This window comes from Apodemus sylvaticus, chromosome 20 (assembly GCF_947179515.1).
Source record: "Apodemus sylvaticus chromosome 20, mApoSyl1.1, whole genome shotgun sequence".
In the NCBI taxonomy this organism is placed as follows: Eukaryota; Metazoa; Chordata; class Mammalia; order Rodentia; family Muridae; genus Apodemus; species Apodemus sylvaticus.
The window spans coordinates 2,211,139-2,226,603 of NC_067491.1; the positions used below are offsets into that span (position 1 = coordinate 2,211,139).

Genomic DNA, 15,465 nt, shown 5'->3' on the forward strand with positions numbered 1-15,465 from the left:
GGACTGGCAGCTGCGGCTTTGGGGGCCTTTCTTGTGACGTCCGGGGGCGTGGTTATGGGTGGGGAATTGGGCGTGGCTTGTGCGGGAGCGGAGCAGGATCCGCCCTTGCTTCCCACCCTGAAGCTTTGGATGTCTCCATTTGGTGTCTATGGGCTCAGGGAGAAGGAGGGCCCACAGAATCGACGACTTGGGGTTTGCAGACCTGGCTTCCAGGAGGTGGAGTCTTAACCTCTTCTCTGGGAGGATCCTCCTGTCAGGCTGACTTTTGACCACACCTTAGTCCTGCTTAAATAAGCCAGAAAGCAGTGGTGAGGCATCCCGGAAGGTTTTCAGGAGCCGGAACAGACTCGCAAAGTCCCTGAGCTTGTTCGGCACAGACACCCACACACCTCTCTTGGACATTTGGTCACGAGTATTGGGGGTGGCAGCATATTCAAACTTTGCAGAAGGGTGTGTAGGGTGTACCCGTGACCTCTAGGGGTGGGTGGTTCTGGCCCTAGGCTGTGCTGGCCACTCGTCCTGACTGTGGGCGTTCTGGAGGACAGACGGCAGCTGCATCAACACTTGGGGCTGGGAAAGGGCCGCTCCCCACCACAGGTGCTCCTACATCCTGTCCTGGCTGGGGTTAGCAGGTAGACCTGTTTGGGCACAGCGAAACGGCGTTAAAGATGGGGCCGGTTGATGTGACCAGGGAAGAACCTAGGGTCCAATGCCATTTCACGTGTGGCACTATCTTGGCTGTCCTCCCCGTGGGGGACCCGGTCCCTTGGGCTAGAAGGCTTTCTGGTCAAGCTCCTTTTCCAAAGGCTTCCAGTTGTCCATGTCAGACTGCCCATCTTACACTGTCACCTAGTTGTCAGCACATAGCAAGTAGCCCAGGCTTTCCTGTGTCTGAGATGACCACTCCCACACTTGGGAAGCCCTTGACATAGAGATGGACAGGGTTCCCCTCTCTTCAGTTAGAACATCCATCTCCCTACTCCCAGACGAGCCTGCATTTGGGCTCCATAGACGTCCTGAATGGGTGTTGGGAAGTGGGCCGGCCTGGCTGCTGGGGATGGGTCACCTACCTTGGCATGTTAGGACATGGATGTCATGACCCGAGTCCCCAGCCACAGAGACCAGTCATCTGATGAGGATAATCCAGGTCTCCTCAAAGCAAGCGGCCATCCAATCAGAATGTTCATGATAAAGCCTTGGTCTTGGGCACATCCTAGGAACAGCACTAGGAGGTCTGGGCAGGGATTATGGGACCATTCCTTCCCATAAGACTGGGAACAACCGTGACATTCTGGAAGGCAGAGACCTCTCAGGAGATAGAAGATGCTGAGGAGCCGGGCCGTGGTGGTGCACGACTGTAATCCCAGCACTTGGGAAGCAGAGGCAGGCAGATTTCTGAGTTCGAGGCCAGCCTGGTCTACAGAGTGAGTTCCAGGACAGCCAGGGCTATGCAGAAAAACCCTGTCTTGAAAAAACAAAACAAAACAAAAACAAAAAAGAAGATGCTGAGGAATGTGCTTCCAGTTGAGACAGGGTTTTATTTATCACGCAGCACTGGATGGCCTGGAAATTGCTGTGTAGTCCAGGGTGTGTGGTTAAATTCCTTGTCCTGTCTGCTTCTGCTCTTATGTGCTGAGACTGAAGGAATGTGCAGCCATAACTGGGCTTGTTTACTTTTGAGAGAGTCTCTCAGGGCTGGCCTTGAGCTCACGGTGGAGTCTAGATTAGTTTAGAATGTGGGATTCTTCTGCCCCAGGCCCCATTTATGTTAGTGTTCCTTGATTCACTCACACCTGACTTCCCGTAGACAAGAGGTTGTGAGGTTTTTGTTTTCTTTAGTTTTTTGAGACAGGGTTTCTCTATGTAGTCTTGGCAGTCCTGGGACTCGCTCTGTAGATCAGGCTAGCCTCAAACTCAAAGATCCATCTGTCTCTGCCTCCCGAGTGCTGGGACCACAGGAGTGCATCATTTGAGTCTGGCCTTTTGCCACCTGCCAAGGAACAACTTTATGTTCTAGTTTATGTTCGTGGTGACCTTGTGTAGCCCTCCAAAACCAGGTCTGCATCTGTAAAAAGCGTAGTATGAAATGGTATGGAAAATTCTTGCTGGGGCTGAGCAGGGTCTGGGCAGGGGGCTAGGGAAGGCTGGATCAAGGCTGGGGTTGGGGTTGAGGCTAGACTGGCTGTGAGCTGGATCTGAGGCTGGGGTGAGTCTGGACTGGGTCTAGGCTGGGTCGGGTGTGACTAGGTTGGAGTGGGGTTGGACTGGGCTGGGGTTGGGCAGAGCACCACATACATCAGGCATGGTGACTCATACCTGACATCTTGGCACCTGGGAGGTAGAGGCGAGAGGATCCAAACTGTGCTACACAAGACTGTCTTACTAAACAAGAAACCATCCGGTGTCACCCAGTGATGTCACAGGAAGGCCCACGATGGCTGGAGGCAATGGCTAAGCGTGCAGCTCTGGTCCTTTGGAGAGCAGGGAGAGGAGGCTGCTGGGCTCCTTGCTTTGCAGGGACAAGTTTGCCCAAAGGAGAATGTTGTAAATCTCTGTCCGGTCCCCAGGACATGTAGACCTGTCCCCTCTGTGGACATGCTGGAGGAAGCGGCTTAGGTGGCCCGAGTGTAGTGTCTGGAATTAGAGACTGTCCTAGGATCCTCCGAGGGAGGCCGGAGGGTGAGAGGCCGAGAGACCTGGAGACGATGGACGTAGGTGCTGAAGAGGGAGGAAGGAGCCAGGATGTTCTGGTTTCTTTGGAAACCCAGTTGCCATATAATGCTTTTCTGGGGCAGACAGGTGAGAGGATGTGTGGTGTTTAGAAAGAATGTATCAGCCCGCAGGCAGTGGGAGTGGAAACATTGGTTTGCTGTTTGCTGACATGCTGGATTGGTTCACCTTCCATTGTGTTGCTGGGTTTGTGGTGACTTTGTAGAAACAAACCAAAGGACTTCTTGTAAAGTTCCTGCAGCTTCTTGCTGCTTCTTCAGACTTGGGCCGGTTGGTGAGCCTTGTGGTTTCTTGTGGACTGAACAGTCCTTGCTGGTTCATGTGTGGTGTCTGCTAAGTGGACTGGACTGCAGCTGCTGATTCTTGTTTGGTGTTTGCTAGCAGACTGGCCTGAGAACAGTGAAGATTGAAATTGCTCCAAAGAACTATTTCTAAACAGGTGCACCTCCCCATATCCTCATAACCTTTCTTTCCCAGTTGAATTCTTATTAAAGTAGGTTGTGAAGAAAACATCCAACAAGTACAATCCCTGTACCTAGGGCCAAAGGGAGTGCAGCAGAGAAACACCCTACATGGATAAAACAAGCATGCGTGGTGGTGGTGGTGGTGGTGGTGGTGGTGGTGCATGCCTTTAATCCCAGTACTCCGAAGACAGAGGCAGGTATATCTCTGGGTTCTAGGATAGCTAGGGCTACAAAGAGAAACCCTGTCTCAAAAAACAAAAATGGGCTGGAGAGATGGCTCAGCAGTTAAGAACACTGGCTGCTCTTTCAGAGTTCAGTTCCCAGCAACCACATGGTGACTCACAACCATCTGTAATGGGATCCGATGCCCTCTTCTGGCGTGTCTATAGCAGATGGCTATAGTGTACACATATATAAATAAATAAGTCTTTTTTTTTTTTTTTGAGACAGGGTTTCTCTGTGTAGCCCTGGCTGTCCTGGAACTCACTCTGTAGACCAGGCTGGCCTCGAACTCAGAAATCCGCCTGCCTCACCTCCTGAGTGCTGGGATTAATAAATCTTAAAAAAAAAAATTAATTAATTAAAATAAATACACCATCTGTGCTAATTAATTCCTGTGAGAAAAAAAACCTTGCTAGGGGTGAGAGACCAGGATGTCAGGTTGGTACAGAGACAGCTGTGGACAGGGAGCTACCTCTTTGGGCTGCAGCTCGATGGATGACTGCTGGGGCACCAAGAGAAGCAGGAATGGTAGTCACACAGGGACGAGTCCCCGATGGAGGAGAGAGTGAACACCTGCAGAAGTGTTTCCATCCAGAAGGCTGAGGATTCTGTTAAGGACCTAGTGACTTTTTTGCTATCTGTGGAAGCAGACTCACCCAAATTTCCCAGAATGATTAGCCCAGAGTCTTCCGGCCCTTACTGTCCTTAGGTCCTTAGGGGAGATGCCACATGGGCTCTGTGGCCGCTGACCTCTGCTCTCGGTCAAGAGACTACTCTAGGTTCGAGGCCTTTTAGCTATAAAGCCCACCCTCACAATCATGTGGAGAGCTCTTGGGGCTGCTTCTAGAAACGTGGCAGAAATCTGACATTGGTCCAGGACTGGGAAGCAGGCTCAGATGAGAATATTTACATTTGGGCTAATACAAAGCTCAAATGAGGAATGTGTTCTTTCTATTTTGATGGGTCTTCTCTTTTTTTCTTTTTTCTTTTGGTTTTTTGAGACAGGGTTTCTCTGTGTAGCCCTGACTGTCCTGGATTTCTGTAGAGCAGGCTGGCCTCGAACTCAGAAATGCCCCTGCCTCTGCCTCCCGAGTGCTGGGATCCATGGCTTGGTGGGTCTTGCTAAGACTCTGAATACAGTCATGGAGGGACCGTGTTTATGCCTTAGGACTGCCTTATTCTTCGCTTGTCCTCAGAATGGCATAAAAGCAGGCTGGAGAAAAGCCCGCCTGAGCCCAGGACAGGCTGGGGTCATGCTCCTGCCCTGGAGCCTGGGTGACTGGGCTTGGTCATGGTCACGTGCATTTCGTAGGAGTTTCCTGTAGTCACACCTTCAGCTCTACTGTGCACCAGGAATTGGACTGAGGGTTGCTTGGAAGTCTGATCCTGGTTGGTGAAGTCAACCTGTGCCAGGTTTTCATTATTATTTCTTCCGGCGGCTCAATTCCCTGTTTGACACCTGCAGAGACTCCCTCTGATAGCTGGGGTCATGGGGTGTCAAGGAGATGAGGGTGGCTGGCGGTGGTGTCGCACGCCTGTAATCCCAGCACTCTGGGAGGCAGAGGCAGGCGGATTTCTGAGTTCCAGGCCTGCCTGGTCTACAGAGTGAGTTCCAGGACAGCCAGGGCTACACAGAGAAACCCTGTCTTGAAAAATCAAATCCAAAAAAAAAAAAAAAAAAAAATTGGTGGTGGCGCACGCCTGTAATCCCAGCACTTGGGAGGCAGAGGCAGGCGGATTTCTGAGTTCGAGGCTAGCCTGGTCTACAGAGTGAGTTCCAGGACAGCCATGGCCACACAGAGGAACCCTGTCTTGAAACAAACACAAAACAACAACAACAAGGAGACCAGGGTGGTCTGTGAGCAGTGCAGTGGAGGTGGGGGATGGGAAGAGTCCTTCCTCAGGAAGCTATGGGCCGCGATGGCGCCAGGCTCTGCTCATGGCCACGCCCACCCATCCAGGCTCTGACCACACCCCTCCCCTCCCCCAGCCCCGGGCCTTCATGACTACAGATAGCTAAGTCCTGCAGGATAGCCTGGGCTAGCAAGGCAGAATCCTTGTGGCCTCACTCTGGTGTCCGGGTCTATAGGTCGCTTCTCCATGGAGGGGGCACTAATTCTCCCTGTTACCTGCCTGGTGAGCTCCCAGGCAAGTGGAGTTTCTAGAAATCTCTTTTCTGGTGTTGATTGGTTCATATCTCAGGGCTGAGAGATGGGACAGGTCCAGCTTGTCTAGGATCGAACATGGGATTTAGGACAGAGGGAAGCAGCCGGGCATAGGAGCTCCCACTGTCACTGTCGCTGATGGAAACCTGAGGTAGAAGGGTCAGGACTCCAAGCCCAGTCTACTGAGATCTGGTCTCAGAGTAACAAGGGTGGGTGAGGTGGCTCAGGTGGCAAAGATACTTGCTACCAAAACTGTAGTTAGCGGAGGGTCAGATCTGATTTCTCCAAGCTGTCCTCGGCCATCACAGAATCAAGGTCTCATAAACACTAAGGAAGGCTGAGAGCTTGGCTAAGGAACAGAGCCCCTGTCTCGAATTCCCCAGTAAGGGGCTGGGGGCGTGGTCGGGGTAGAGCCCCAGCCTAGAATCCCCCCATGAGGCGTTTAGGGGTGCAGTCGTGGGGTCAGTAGAGACGTGCTCTACTTGGAAATGTCCCGGTCTCCCCTCATCTTTGGTGATTCCAAGGGATCTTGGGGGAACTGAAGTGCGTGGCCAGGGCGCTGCACACAGGTGACCAGCAAGGCCGGTTCTTTTTAGATTTTATTTCTGTGAGTGGGGTAGGCAGGCCAGTACAGAGGGGATTGAGCTGCAGGTGTTGGTCCTTCAAGGGTCCAAGCAGGTCCCCTTTCTTGGTGATGACGATGACCTTGTGCAGAATGCCGGGACACCAGTTTGCAGGTCCCAAGTCCACACCTTCCTGGGCAGGTGGTGGGGTGTGGGTGCGTCATGGGCTTAGCCCACCGGCTTGACCTTGGCGATGAAGAGGGCAGCAGCCTTCTCCAGGAACTCCTCTCGGGCCATGGGCGCGCTGGGTCGCCGCCCACTTGCCGCCCTATCCAGGGCCCGCGCCAGGCTGTCGGGGCCCAGGCGGGAACCGGCCTCCAGGTAGTGCGTGGGCGCCGTGGCCATGTCTCCTGCGCTCAGCGCGCCCTCGAGCGTGTCCAGCACGGCCTGGCCCACGCGCCGATCGGCCACCGCCAGGCCAGGGTCCTCCAGCAGCTGGAAGAGGGCGCCGGCGCGGGCCACGAACTCCAGCAGCACGAAGCAGGACAGCATGCCGGTTCGGAAGATGCCCAGAGGCACAGCCTCGTGGTCCCGGCACTGGATCTTGCGCAGCAGCGGCGCCACTACTTCCTCAGGCGCCCCGCCGTCCCTGCACACCCGCTTCAGCAGCTCGCTGTACGTGCGCCCGTCCAGCCCCGGCTTCTTCTTGCGGCCGCTGGCACTCAGGCACTCGTAGGCCACGCTCACGTTGTTGTTGAAGGCAGTCCTGCGGGGATAGTGGGGTGTCAGCAGCCCCTCGGCTGGCTGGCCCCCTGCGCCTTCCCTTTAGAGCACCAGGCACCCCAAGTGTTTGCTTTCTTAAAATTTAAGAGGGGCTGGAGAGGTGGCTCAGCGGTTAAGAGCACTGACTGCTCTTCCAGAGGTCCTGAGTTCAATTCCCAGCAACCACATGGTGGCTCACCACCATCCGTAATGAGAGCTGATGCCCTCTTCTGGGGTGTCTGAAGACAGCTACAGTGTGCTCACATATAATAAATAAATCTTTTGGGTTTTGGGGTTTGGTTTTTTTGAGACAGGGTTTCTCTGTGTAGCCCTGGCTGTCCTGGAACTCACTCTGTAGACCAGGCTGGCCTTGAATTCAGAAATCCCCCTGCCTCTGCCTCCCAAGTGCTGGGATTACAGGCGTGCGCCACCACCGCCCGGCCTATTTTTTTTTTCAGGACAGGGTTCCTCTGTGTAATCCTGGTACTTTGCTTTGCACACCAGCCTGGCCTCAAAATCGGAGCTCCGCCCACTCTGCCTCTGGAGAACTGGATTACAGGTGTGCGTCAACGCACCTGGCTAGGAGGACAACGCGGAGTTGGGTCCCTTTTATCTCTACATGGAATCCAGGAACTGAACTCGGGTTGCAGAGTCCAGCAAGCGCCTTTACCGGACGAGCCGTTGTGAGGTTCTGTCTGAGACGCGGTCTCATGTAGCTGAGACATCTTGAACTCTGAATCGCTGAGCCTCCTGCCTCTACCCCCTAAGTACCACCATGATCAGTTTATATGGTGCTGGAACCAGGCCTTTGTGCACGCTACCAACGGAGCCCTGCCCGAGGTCAGTTGGCTCTCGACTAAGTGCTCATTCAGCTGACTGGCATCTATGAAGGGGTCGTTCACTGTGCTCCCAGCATAAGGCGCGAGGGGCAAGACCAGTCCTCACACAGAGCAGCGCTGTGGTGTCTTCGTGCGGCCGCCTGTGGCAAGCTAGCTCTTTATTTTGAAGCAGGGGCTCTCAGTAGCTGAGTCTTGAGCCCATGATCTTCCTGCCTTAGCCACTGTGGCTGGCTTGTAAATAAAGTTTTATTGACAGAGTGGCACCGGGCGGCGGTGGTGGCGCACACCTGTAATCCCAGCACTTGGGAGGCAGAGGCAGGCGGATTTCTGAGTTCGAGGCCAGACTGGTCTACAGAGTGAGTTCCAGGACAGCCAGGACTACACAGAGAAACCCTGTCTTGAAAAACAAACAAACACAAACCAAACCCGAGTGGCCAGTTCTGACAGGAACCTGTGGCTAAGTCACATTCTCAGCGCTAGTGTGCATAGGGAGATCGTGCTGGGTCAGGCGGCTCCTTCTCTGGCCCCAGGATGGGGTTCTTCCTATGGGATCACGGATGTGACCATGAACACAGCCTTGCAGAAAAGTAGGACTCTGAGCAGGACCCAGATAGTAACTGTGACAGTGGCCCCTACTCCGGTTTTTCTGTGGCTTAGCTTCACAGTGAGGGTGGTTTGCTCTACCTTGACCTCTGGGGGCCTCCTTGGATGCTTCACCATCTAGAGCTGCAGGGTGGCAGGTGTTGAACAGATGCTCCCCAGCTGTGGCAGGCGCCCAGGGGATAGCCTGTGTGTCACTCAGCAGGGGTCCAGCTGTGCTAAGAGCCAAGGAGCTGCCGGGGCTCTTTGTTATAGCAGCAGACATAGCTCTCCCTGACTGATACACCTGCTTGCACACAGCCATCAGCTGTCTCGGCCTGATCCTGCCTTCTCTGACACTGAAGGCCTGGGCCCTTGATGGGTTCTGTCCCAGATCCAGATCTGCCTCCCAGGGTCACTGGCTTTCTGGGTCTACTCACCTATGCATGCAAACCCATTCGGCACCTCCGGATTCTTGGAAGGATGGAGGAAGTGTTTGATCTTGTGCTGGCACAGGGGGAGGGCCACCCACCTTGCCTGTGACTGTTTACAGCCACAAGATGGATGACTATGGCCTGGGATAAGGACATCCACTTCTCAGGGGGCTCACACCCGCTCCTGGGGGAGGTCACCATTGAGTCACTGACAAGTGATGAGGTAGAGACAAGATGGTGGGCTCCATCTCTGGGAGAGCCTGGGCTGGGCTCCACTTAGATTAGCGCACTCCTTTCTGCCTGAATGCTGGGCCCTGTGCACACACAGCGGGAGCCCCTCCCCCACCCTTTCTTTTGAGACAGGGTTTCTCTGTGTAGCCTGGGCTGTCCTGGAACTTGCTCTGTAGACCAGGCTGGCCTTGAACTCACAACATCTGCTTGCCTCTGCCTTCACAGTGCTGGGACTAAAGGTGTGTGCCACCACTGCCAGGTTTCCGTCCCTCCTCCTGCCAGTGGCTTTCTCTGTGGCAGGGCTGGGACGATCTGTGGGAGCATGTACCGTACCCTGTTCCAGGTCTTTACATTCCGGGAGCTCCTGGCAAGGATGCTGACAGCGCCCTGCAGGGCCGGGGGATGGGAGGCTCACAGGAATGGCCTGTGGCCGACCGGTGCCTAGGCTGACTAATCTTTCAATGCGACCAGCCAGGAACTCAGCTCTTTTAAGTCACATAGTTTGCTTGGTCAAAAGAGCCCTAAGAGAGTCATGAAAATGACTCCCTACCAGCTTCAGGCCAGGAGGGTCAGGGTCTCTCCCGCCATCAGCAGCACGCCAGGAAGGTCTGCAGGGGCTGCAGCCCATGGGTGTGACTCCTGACTTGGCTGCAGGTGGCCAAGGCTTCAGCCATCTTCTGGTTGAACAATGAGCCTAAGCGGGTCGGTGTCACAGGTTGGCAGGGAGGGGACTGAGTCGCCATGGCCTCTAGAGACCTGGGAGGGGACCTCTCCCAGATCTGACGCTCTGGTGGCCTCACTCAGCCCCTCAGGAACTGGCCTAGTTTCTGCTGACAGGCCTCAGGGGTGGGGCTGCCACGTGTGCAGGCTCAGGTCGAGCGCCGCCAGGACCCGCTCCCCGTAGGCATCGCTCACAGGGTCTTGGGTGGGGAACAGTGGTTTTCCCTGAGGAAGACAGAGCCTAGCTCTGTGAGCCGTCAGACATGGCTGCAGCTTCCAGGGTCACCTCTGGATGCATCTCTAAGGATCCCTTGCCCCTTACCCTGCTGTGCGCTGACAGTGGTGTGACCCTGGGTCCCGGGCATGGATCCAGTGACTGTCAGGGTTAGGAGAGTGGCGCGGAGGCCAGGGGGTGAATGACACAGGGACCCGGTGACATGGGCACAAACTCTGCCCCATAGACTCAGGTGAGGCTGTGACTTCAACTCACAGAGAACACTTCTATCTTAAATCCCTAAGTTGACCACTATTCTCCCCTGGGAGAATCTTCCTGATGCCCCCAGGAAGACGTTTGTTCCCTGTCCCTCCTCCCCTGGGCACCTCAGGGTGTGGTCCTGAGTGTGTACTTCTCTGATGATGCTTTCAGTCTCCCACTCAGATTCTCCAATGCTGTCCCGCCTTCTCCCTGGTCTCCTGCCATGCCCCACCCTTCCCTTCTTGGATACCATCTTGGACACTGAGTCCCTTCCCCTGGTGCAGAGATGTCTGGTCTGCTCAGCTGGAAATGTATGATCTCTGGACTTCCACTTCCCTAGGGAAAGCCAGAGCTACTGTTGCCCAACATCTCCCGCCATGCGTCTTCCCCCGCCCCTTCCCCCCCAGTCTTCCTCCAAGAACCCTTCGTAAAGCGACTTCCATGCTGAGACCTCAGGCATCTGGTGATCCCCTGGTTGATGATGCCTACTGATCAGCTTCCCTCATCCACTATGCAATGAAAAAGTGTTCTCAGTCATCTTCTACACTGGAACTGTTCCCACTGCGGAGCTCCCTGCAAGCTCGTCCGGCTCTAGACCAGCCTGTGCTCTGCGGTGCATCTCAGAGACTTCTGTCTGTGGGCTGGGGCCTCAGCACACAGGCTGTCCATCTCCTGGACAAGCACCACAGCTATTTATGCTACCTCGCTGGGCTTCTTGACCTCCAAAACCCTGGGCTGCGAGGACAAAATGGACACGGGTTCAAAAGCAACCCCCCCCCTCCAGGCTCTAATCATCTGGAAGCTCATGGACTACAACTCCCAACACTTTCTACCAGGACCACAATATTCACTACACCCCGCGCTCACTGCGGCCGAAATCGAGGCGTGCCGAGTGCCTTAACCTGGCCTCACACGGCCTCAAGCCGACAAGACAGGGGGTGGGGGGGGGGAAGAGGACGGACCACTACTCCCGGAAACACCCCGCGCCGGCGGCGAGTTGTGCCCGCGCGGGGCCTGTCGGGAGTTGTAGTCCTGGCACCCCCGCCCGCCATCGGTCCGCACCTCTGCGAGTGGTGAGCCAGGCGAAGGTGCCACAGCGCGCGGCCCAGGCGCTGTTGCTGCAGGAGGAGCTGGCCCGGGGGCTCCCCGGCGCCTCCGTTGGCCGGCGAGCGCAGACCCATGTTCTCGAAGTAGTGCGCCAAGAAGGCGATAGGCTCCTCGGGCCGGGTCTCCAGCACCTTTAGGAGGGCTGCGCGCAGCATCTCCGTCACGCCGACCTGCCGGAGGAAGTCCTCCTCGCTTTCAGCCGCCGCCACTGCCTGAGAAACCGACGTCCGGCCACTGTCCGGGAAATTGGCCGCTGGTGCTACTGCCGGCCGCCGTTTCTCCACTGCCGCCATCTTTGCTGGGGGCAGCGGGACCGGAAGCGCCGCCATAATTCACGGAGCGATGAGGCGCCCTCCCTCGACGGCCATTTTTGTTAAGGGCAGAGGCAGCTCCTCCTCCGCCCCACCCCCCAAGAGTCAAGTTAGTGACCAGCGCAGGCTACTTTTCCCCCTGTGCCATGACTGGCTTTATCTGTTTGCGTCTCTCCTTCTACTCCATGGCTGTATCTTCTTGCTTCGGTCTCGAATCGTGAGCTTGCCAGGCTTTAAAATGGTGCACCCCCCCTCCCAGGAAGGGCTTGGTTTCTGGCTTGAAGCGCGATACGATGCCATCTTGGTAGTGGGCAAGTCTTCAAGCACGGTCTCCTAGCAACCAGGCACTGGGTACCAGAGAAACCCCCACAAAGCTCACCAGGAATCCAGGGCTGAAAGTGGAGTCCAGAACGTTTTCTGCGTTTGCTCTCAGACTCGGCCTGGGCTCTCCCGGGTTTTTGGCCTCACTCCGTCTCCTTTCTGAGCGTTTAGCGTGCCTGAGCGGAGTCTTTACCCGAGTCCTCTTCCTTTTCCAGACTGTTACCCTTCCTGACCACCAGAGGGGGATGCTCTCGTAACTGTAAAGTGCCGAGGCTCTCCAGTAATCTCTCATGTCTCTCTTCTGTGTGATCTTTGCCTGTTTATCTACTGTCATCGGTACACACACACACACACACACACCACACATACCACACACACACACACCACACATAACACACACACACCACACATACCACACACACACACCACACATATCACATACACACCACACACATATACACACACACCACATACACACCACACATAGTACACATACACACCACACGCACACACCACACATGCCACACACACACAGGACACACACACACCACACATATCACATATACACACATACCCACCACACACACATACACACACACTACATACACACCACACATAGTACACACATACACACCACACATGCCACACACACACAGGACACACACACACACACCACATATACCACACACATACACTACATACACACACACACACCACATATACCACACACATACACAGGACACACACACACACTGTACTGGCTGGCTCTGTGTGTCAACTTGACACAGGCTGGAGTTATCACAGAGAAAGAAACTTCAGTTGGGGAGGTGCCTCCATGAGATCCAGCTGTGGGGCATTTTCTCAATTAGTGATCAAGGAGGGAGGGCCCCTTGTGGGTGGGGCCATCCCTGGGCTGGTGCTCTTGGGTTCTATGAGAGAGCAGGCTGAGCAAGCCAGGGGAAGCAAGCCAGTAAGAAACATCCCTCCATGGCCTCTGCATCAGCTCCTGCTTCCTGACCTGCTTGAGCTCCAGTCCTGACTTCCTTTAGTGATGAACAGCAGTGTGGAAGTGTAAGCTGAATAAACCCTTTCCTCCCCAACTTGCTTCTTGGTCTTGATGTTTGTGCAGGAATAGAAACCCTGACTAAGACAAATTGGTACCAGCATAGTGGGGTATTCCTGTGACAACCTGACCATGTTTTGGGGAGGATTGTGGAAGGACTTTGGAACTTTGAGCTAGAAAATCCATTAGAATATTAAGAGCTCGGTGGAAAGTTCTGTAGGAGCTTGGAAGCCAACTTTAAGAACAGTGCAAAAGATGGAGGCCTGACTTCTGAAATTTCAGAGGGAAGATTAAAGACTCTTACAGTGGCCATGTTTTGATTGTGAAGATTCTGTGGTTTTGGTTAGCTGGGGCTGAAGAATCAGCTGTGAGTAACAAGATATCAGAACCACTAAAGCAAACCTTTGTGTTACTGGGACTATTGATGCTGGTTAGCTGGAGCTAAGAAGTTAGCACTGATTAAGAAGAGACCAGCATCACTGAGATGAAATCTTCTTGGAAGTGTTTTCTGAGAGCACAGAGAGTGTATTCCAGAGATAGCCACAGTAGTATTTTGTGCTGTGGCTGGACTTGGTATTGTGTAAGAGTCACCCAGATGGTACTGGTTTTGAAGGCATGAAGGGGTCATGAAGAGCAGCTGAGGCTCTTGGCACAGTGAGAGGCCACGGAAGGCCATTGGTGAAGGTGCAGCCTCAGTTGTAATTGATGGCCCAGGATTTGAAGGGGTCATGCATAGGAGCAGAGGCTTGTCACCATGAAGAGAGCCTATGAGAGGATATTGGTGAAGCCTAGTTACAGTATAAGTCAGCAGTGTTTTGGAGATGCCAGTACCATGTGATGACCACCGAGAACAGCAGCAGCAGTGGGGTACAGGCCACTGGAGCCTAGAAGACAAGCTGTGTGCTACAAAGGGCAGAGCTGGAGAAGTGACCCAAGTCCTTGGAGGAACCCGGAAGATTGAGTTGAGTTAGATCCCAGACATTGAATCATTGGAGTTTGAGTTTTGCTTTTGGTTGTGACTGTGCCCTGATATGTTTCCCTCTTGAAGGAAGAAAGCATTTTAGTGGAGCCCACAGTTGAGAGACTTTGAATTTTTAAAAGACTTGAATTTTAAAGATATTGGACATTTTGAAGTGATTGAACTTTAAATGTGTAAAAGACTGTGGGACCTTTAAAGTAATTTAGATCTTGGGGATGAATAAGAAAGTAAGGGTTGAGGCTTAATAGTGATGTGTTTGTGTGTAGTTGACAAGGGGTCAATTGTACTGGCTGGTTTTGTGTGTCAACCTGAAACAGGCTGGAGTTATCACAGAGAAAGGAGCTTCAGTTGGGGAAGTGCCTCCATGAGATCCAGCTGTGGGGCATTTTCTCAATTAGTGATCAAGGGGGGAGGGCCCCTTGTGGGTGGTGCCATCCCTGGGCTGGTGGTCTTGGGTTCTATAAGAGAGCAGGCTGAGCGAGCAGGGGAAGCAAGCCAGTAAGAAACATCCCTCCATGGCCTCTGCATCAGCTCCTGCTTCCTGACCTGCTTGAGCTCCAGTCCTGACTTCCTTTAGTGATCAACAGCAATGTGGAAGTGTAAGCTGAATAAACCCTTTCCTCCCCAACTTGCTTCCTGGTCATGATGTTTGTGCAGGAATAGAAACCCTGACTAAGACACACACACACACACACACACACACAAACACTACACACACTACATACACACACACCACACATACCACACACATACACAGGACACACACACACACACACACACACACACACACGTGTGCGCACAAACACACCTGTTAATTTTAAAGTGCCTTGGCTTCCTCCAAGGGTGGGCGCTCCTGAGCCTTCCCCTGCTTCCCCAGGTCCAGTTGGGAAGTGGCCAGCGGCCACCCACGAATTCTCACTCGCTGGTTGGCTCTCTCTCCTGCCCATCCTCTGTCTGTCTCCCACGCTCATCCTAGCCAGAGCAACCCTAAGGGTCCCGCCCACCGCCCTCCGCCCCGCCCACCTCCCTCCGCCCCGCCCACCTCCCTCTGCCCAGTCATTAGCGCTGGCATCTTTATTGATCGATCAAAGCCCAGCTGGGGACAAGGACCTTCAGCGTGTGGACAATAGATTCCTGATGGAATCCAAGCATTATGACCAATGTCCAACAATATGCCGCTCCCCATCAGGCTGCAGGACTAGACGCCCCAAGGGTTCTTGCTTTCTTGAGGTCTTTGACCTGAGGAACCCCCCACTGTCTTGAGGAAGGAAGAAGAGTCTCCAGTAATCTCTCATGTCCCTCTTCTGTGTGATCTTTGCCTGTTTATCTACTGTAATCGGTTTTATTCCCTTGTCCGGCATCCCACACCGGTCTCCGTGATTTCTCAGGTTACCCCCCAAGCACTTTTCCCAGGGGTAAAAAACGTGGGTACCTCCTTAGTTATGCTACTTAAATGCAGGTATTTCCCGGTCCGGTCCAGTACCCTCCTGCCAGTTGCTC

At 54.1% G+C, this 15,465-nt stretch overlaps 1 protein-coding gene across 1 annotated transcript; it reads right to left on the bottom strand.

Moving 5' to 3' along the window:
* Nucleotides 1–6,167: 6,167 nt before the first annotated feature.
* On the bottom strand, nt 6,168–11,613 carry Tpgs1 (tubulin polyglutamylase complex subunit 1). The gene is made up of 2 exons (XM_052165580.1): nt 11,247–11,613; nt 6,168–6,910 (listed from the first exon to the last, which is right to left on the bottom strand). Exons 1-2 carry the CDS (start codon nt 11,582–11,584, stop codon nt 6,373–6,375), a joined length of 876 nt encoding a protein of 291 aa, XP_052021540.1. The 5' UTR covers nt 11,585–11,613; the 3' UTR covers nt 6,168–6,372.
* Between the last annotated feature and the right edge of the window lie 3,852 nt (nt 11,614–15,465).

What these genes read in the sequence shown, in the direction of transcription:
- Tpgs1 (XM_052165580.1), bottom strand. Translation starts at nt 11,584, where the DNA reads ATGGCGGCAGTGGAGAAACGGCGGCCGGCAGTAGCACCAGCGGCCAAT. An exon ending in CTGGCTCACCACTCGCAGAG is followed by an intron (nt 6,911 to 11,246) that starts GTGCGGACCGAT and finishes CTATCCCCGCAG; the next exon opens with GACTGCCTTCAACAACAACG.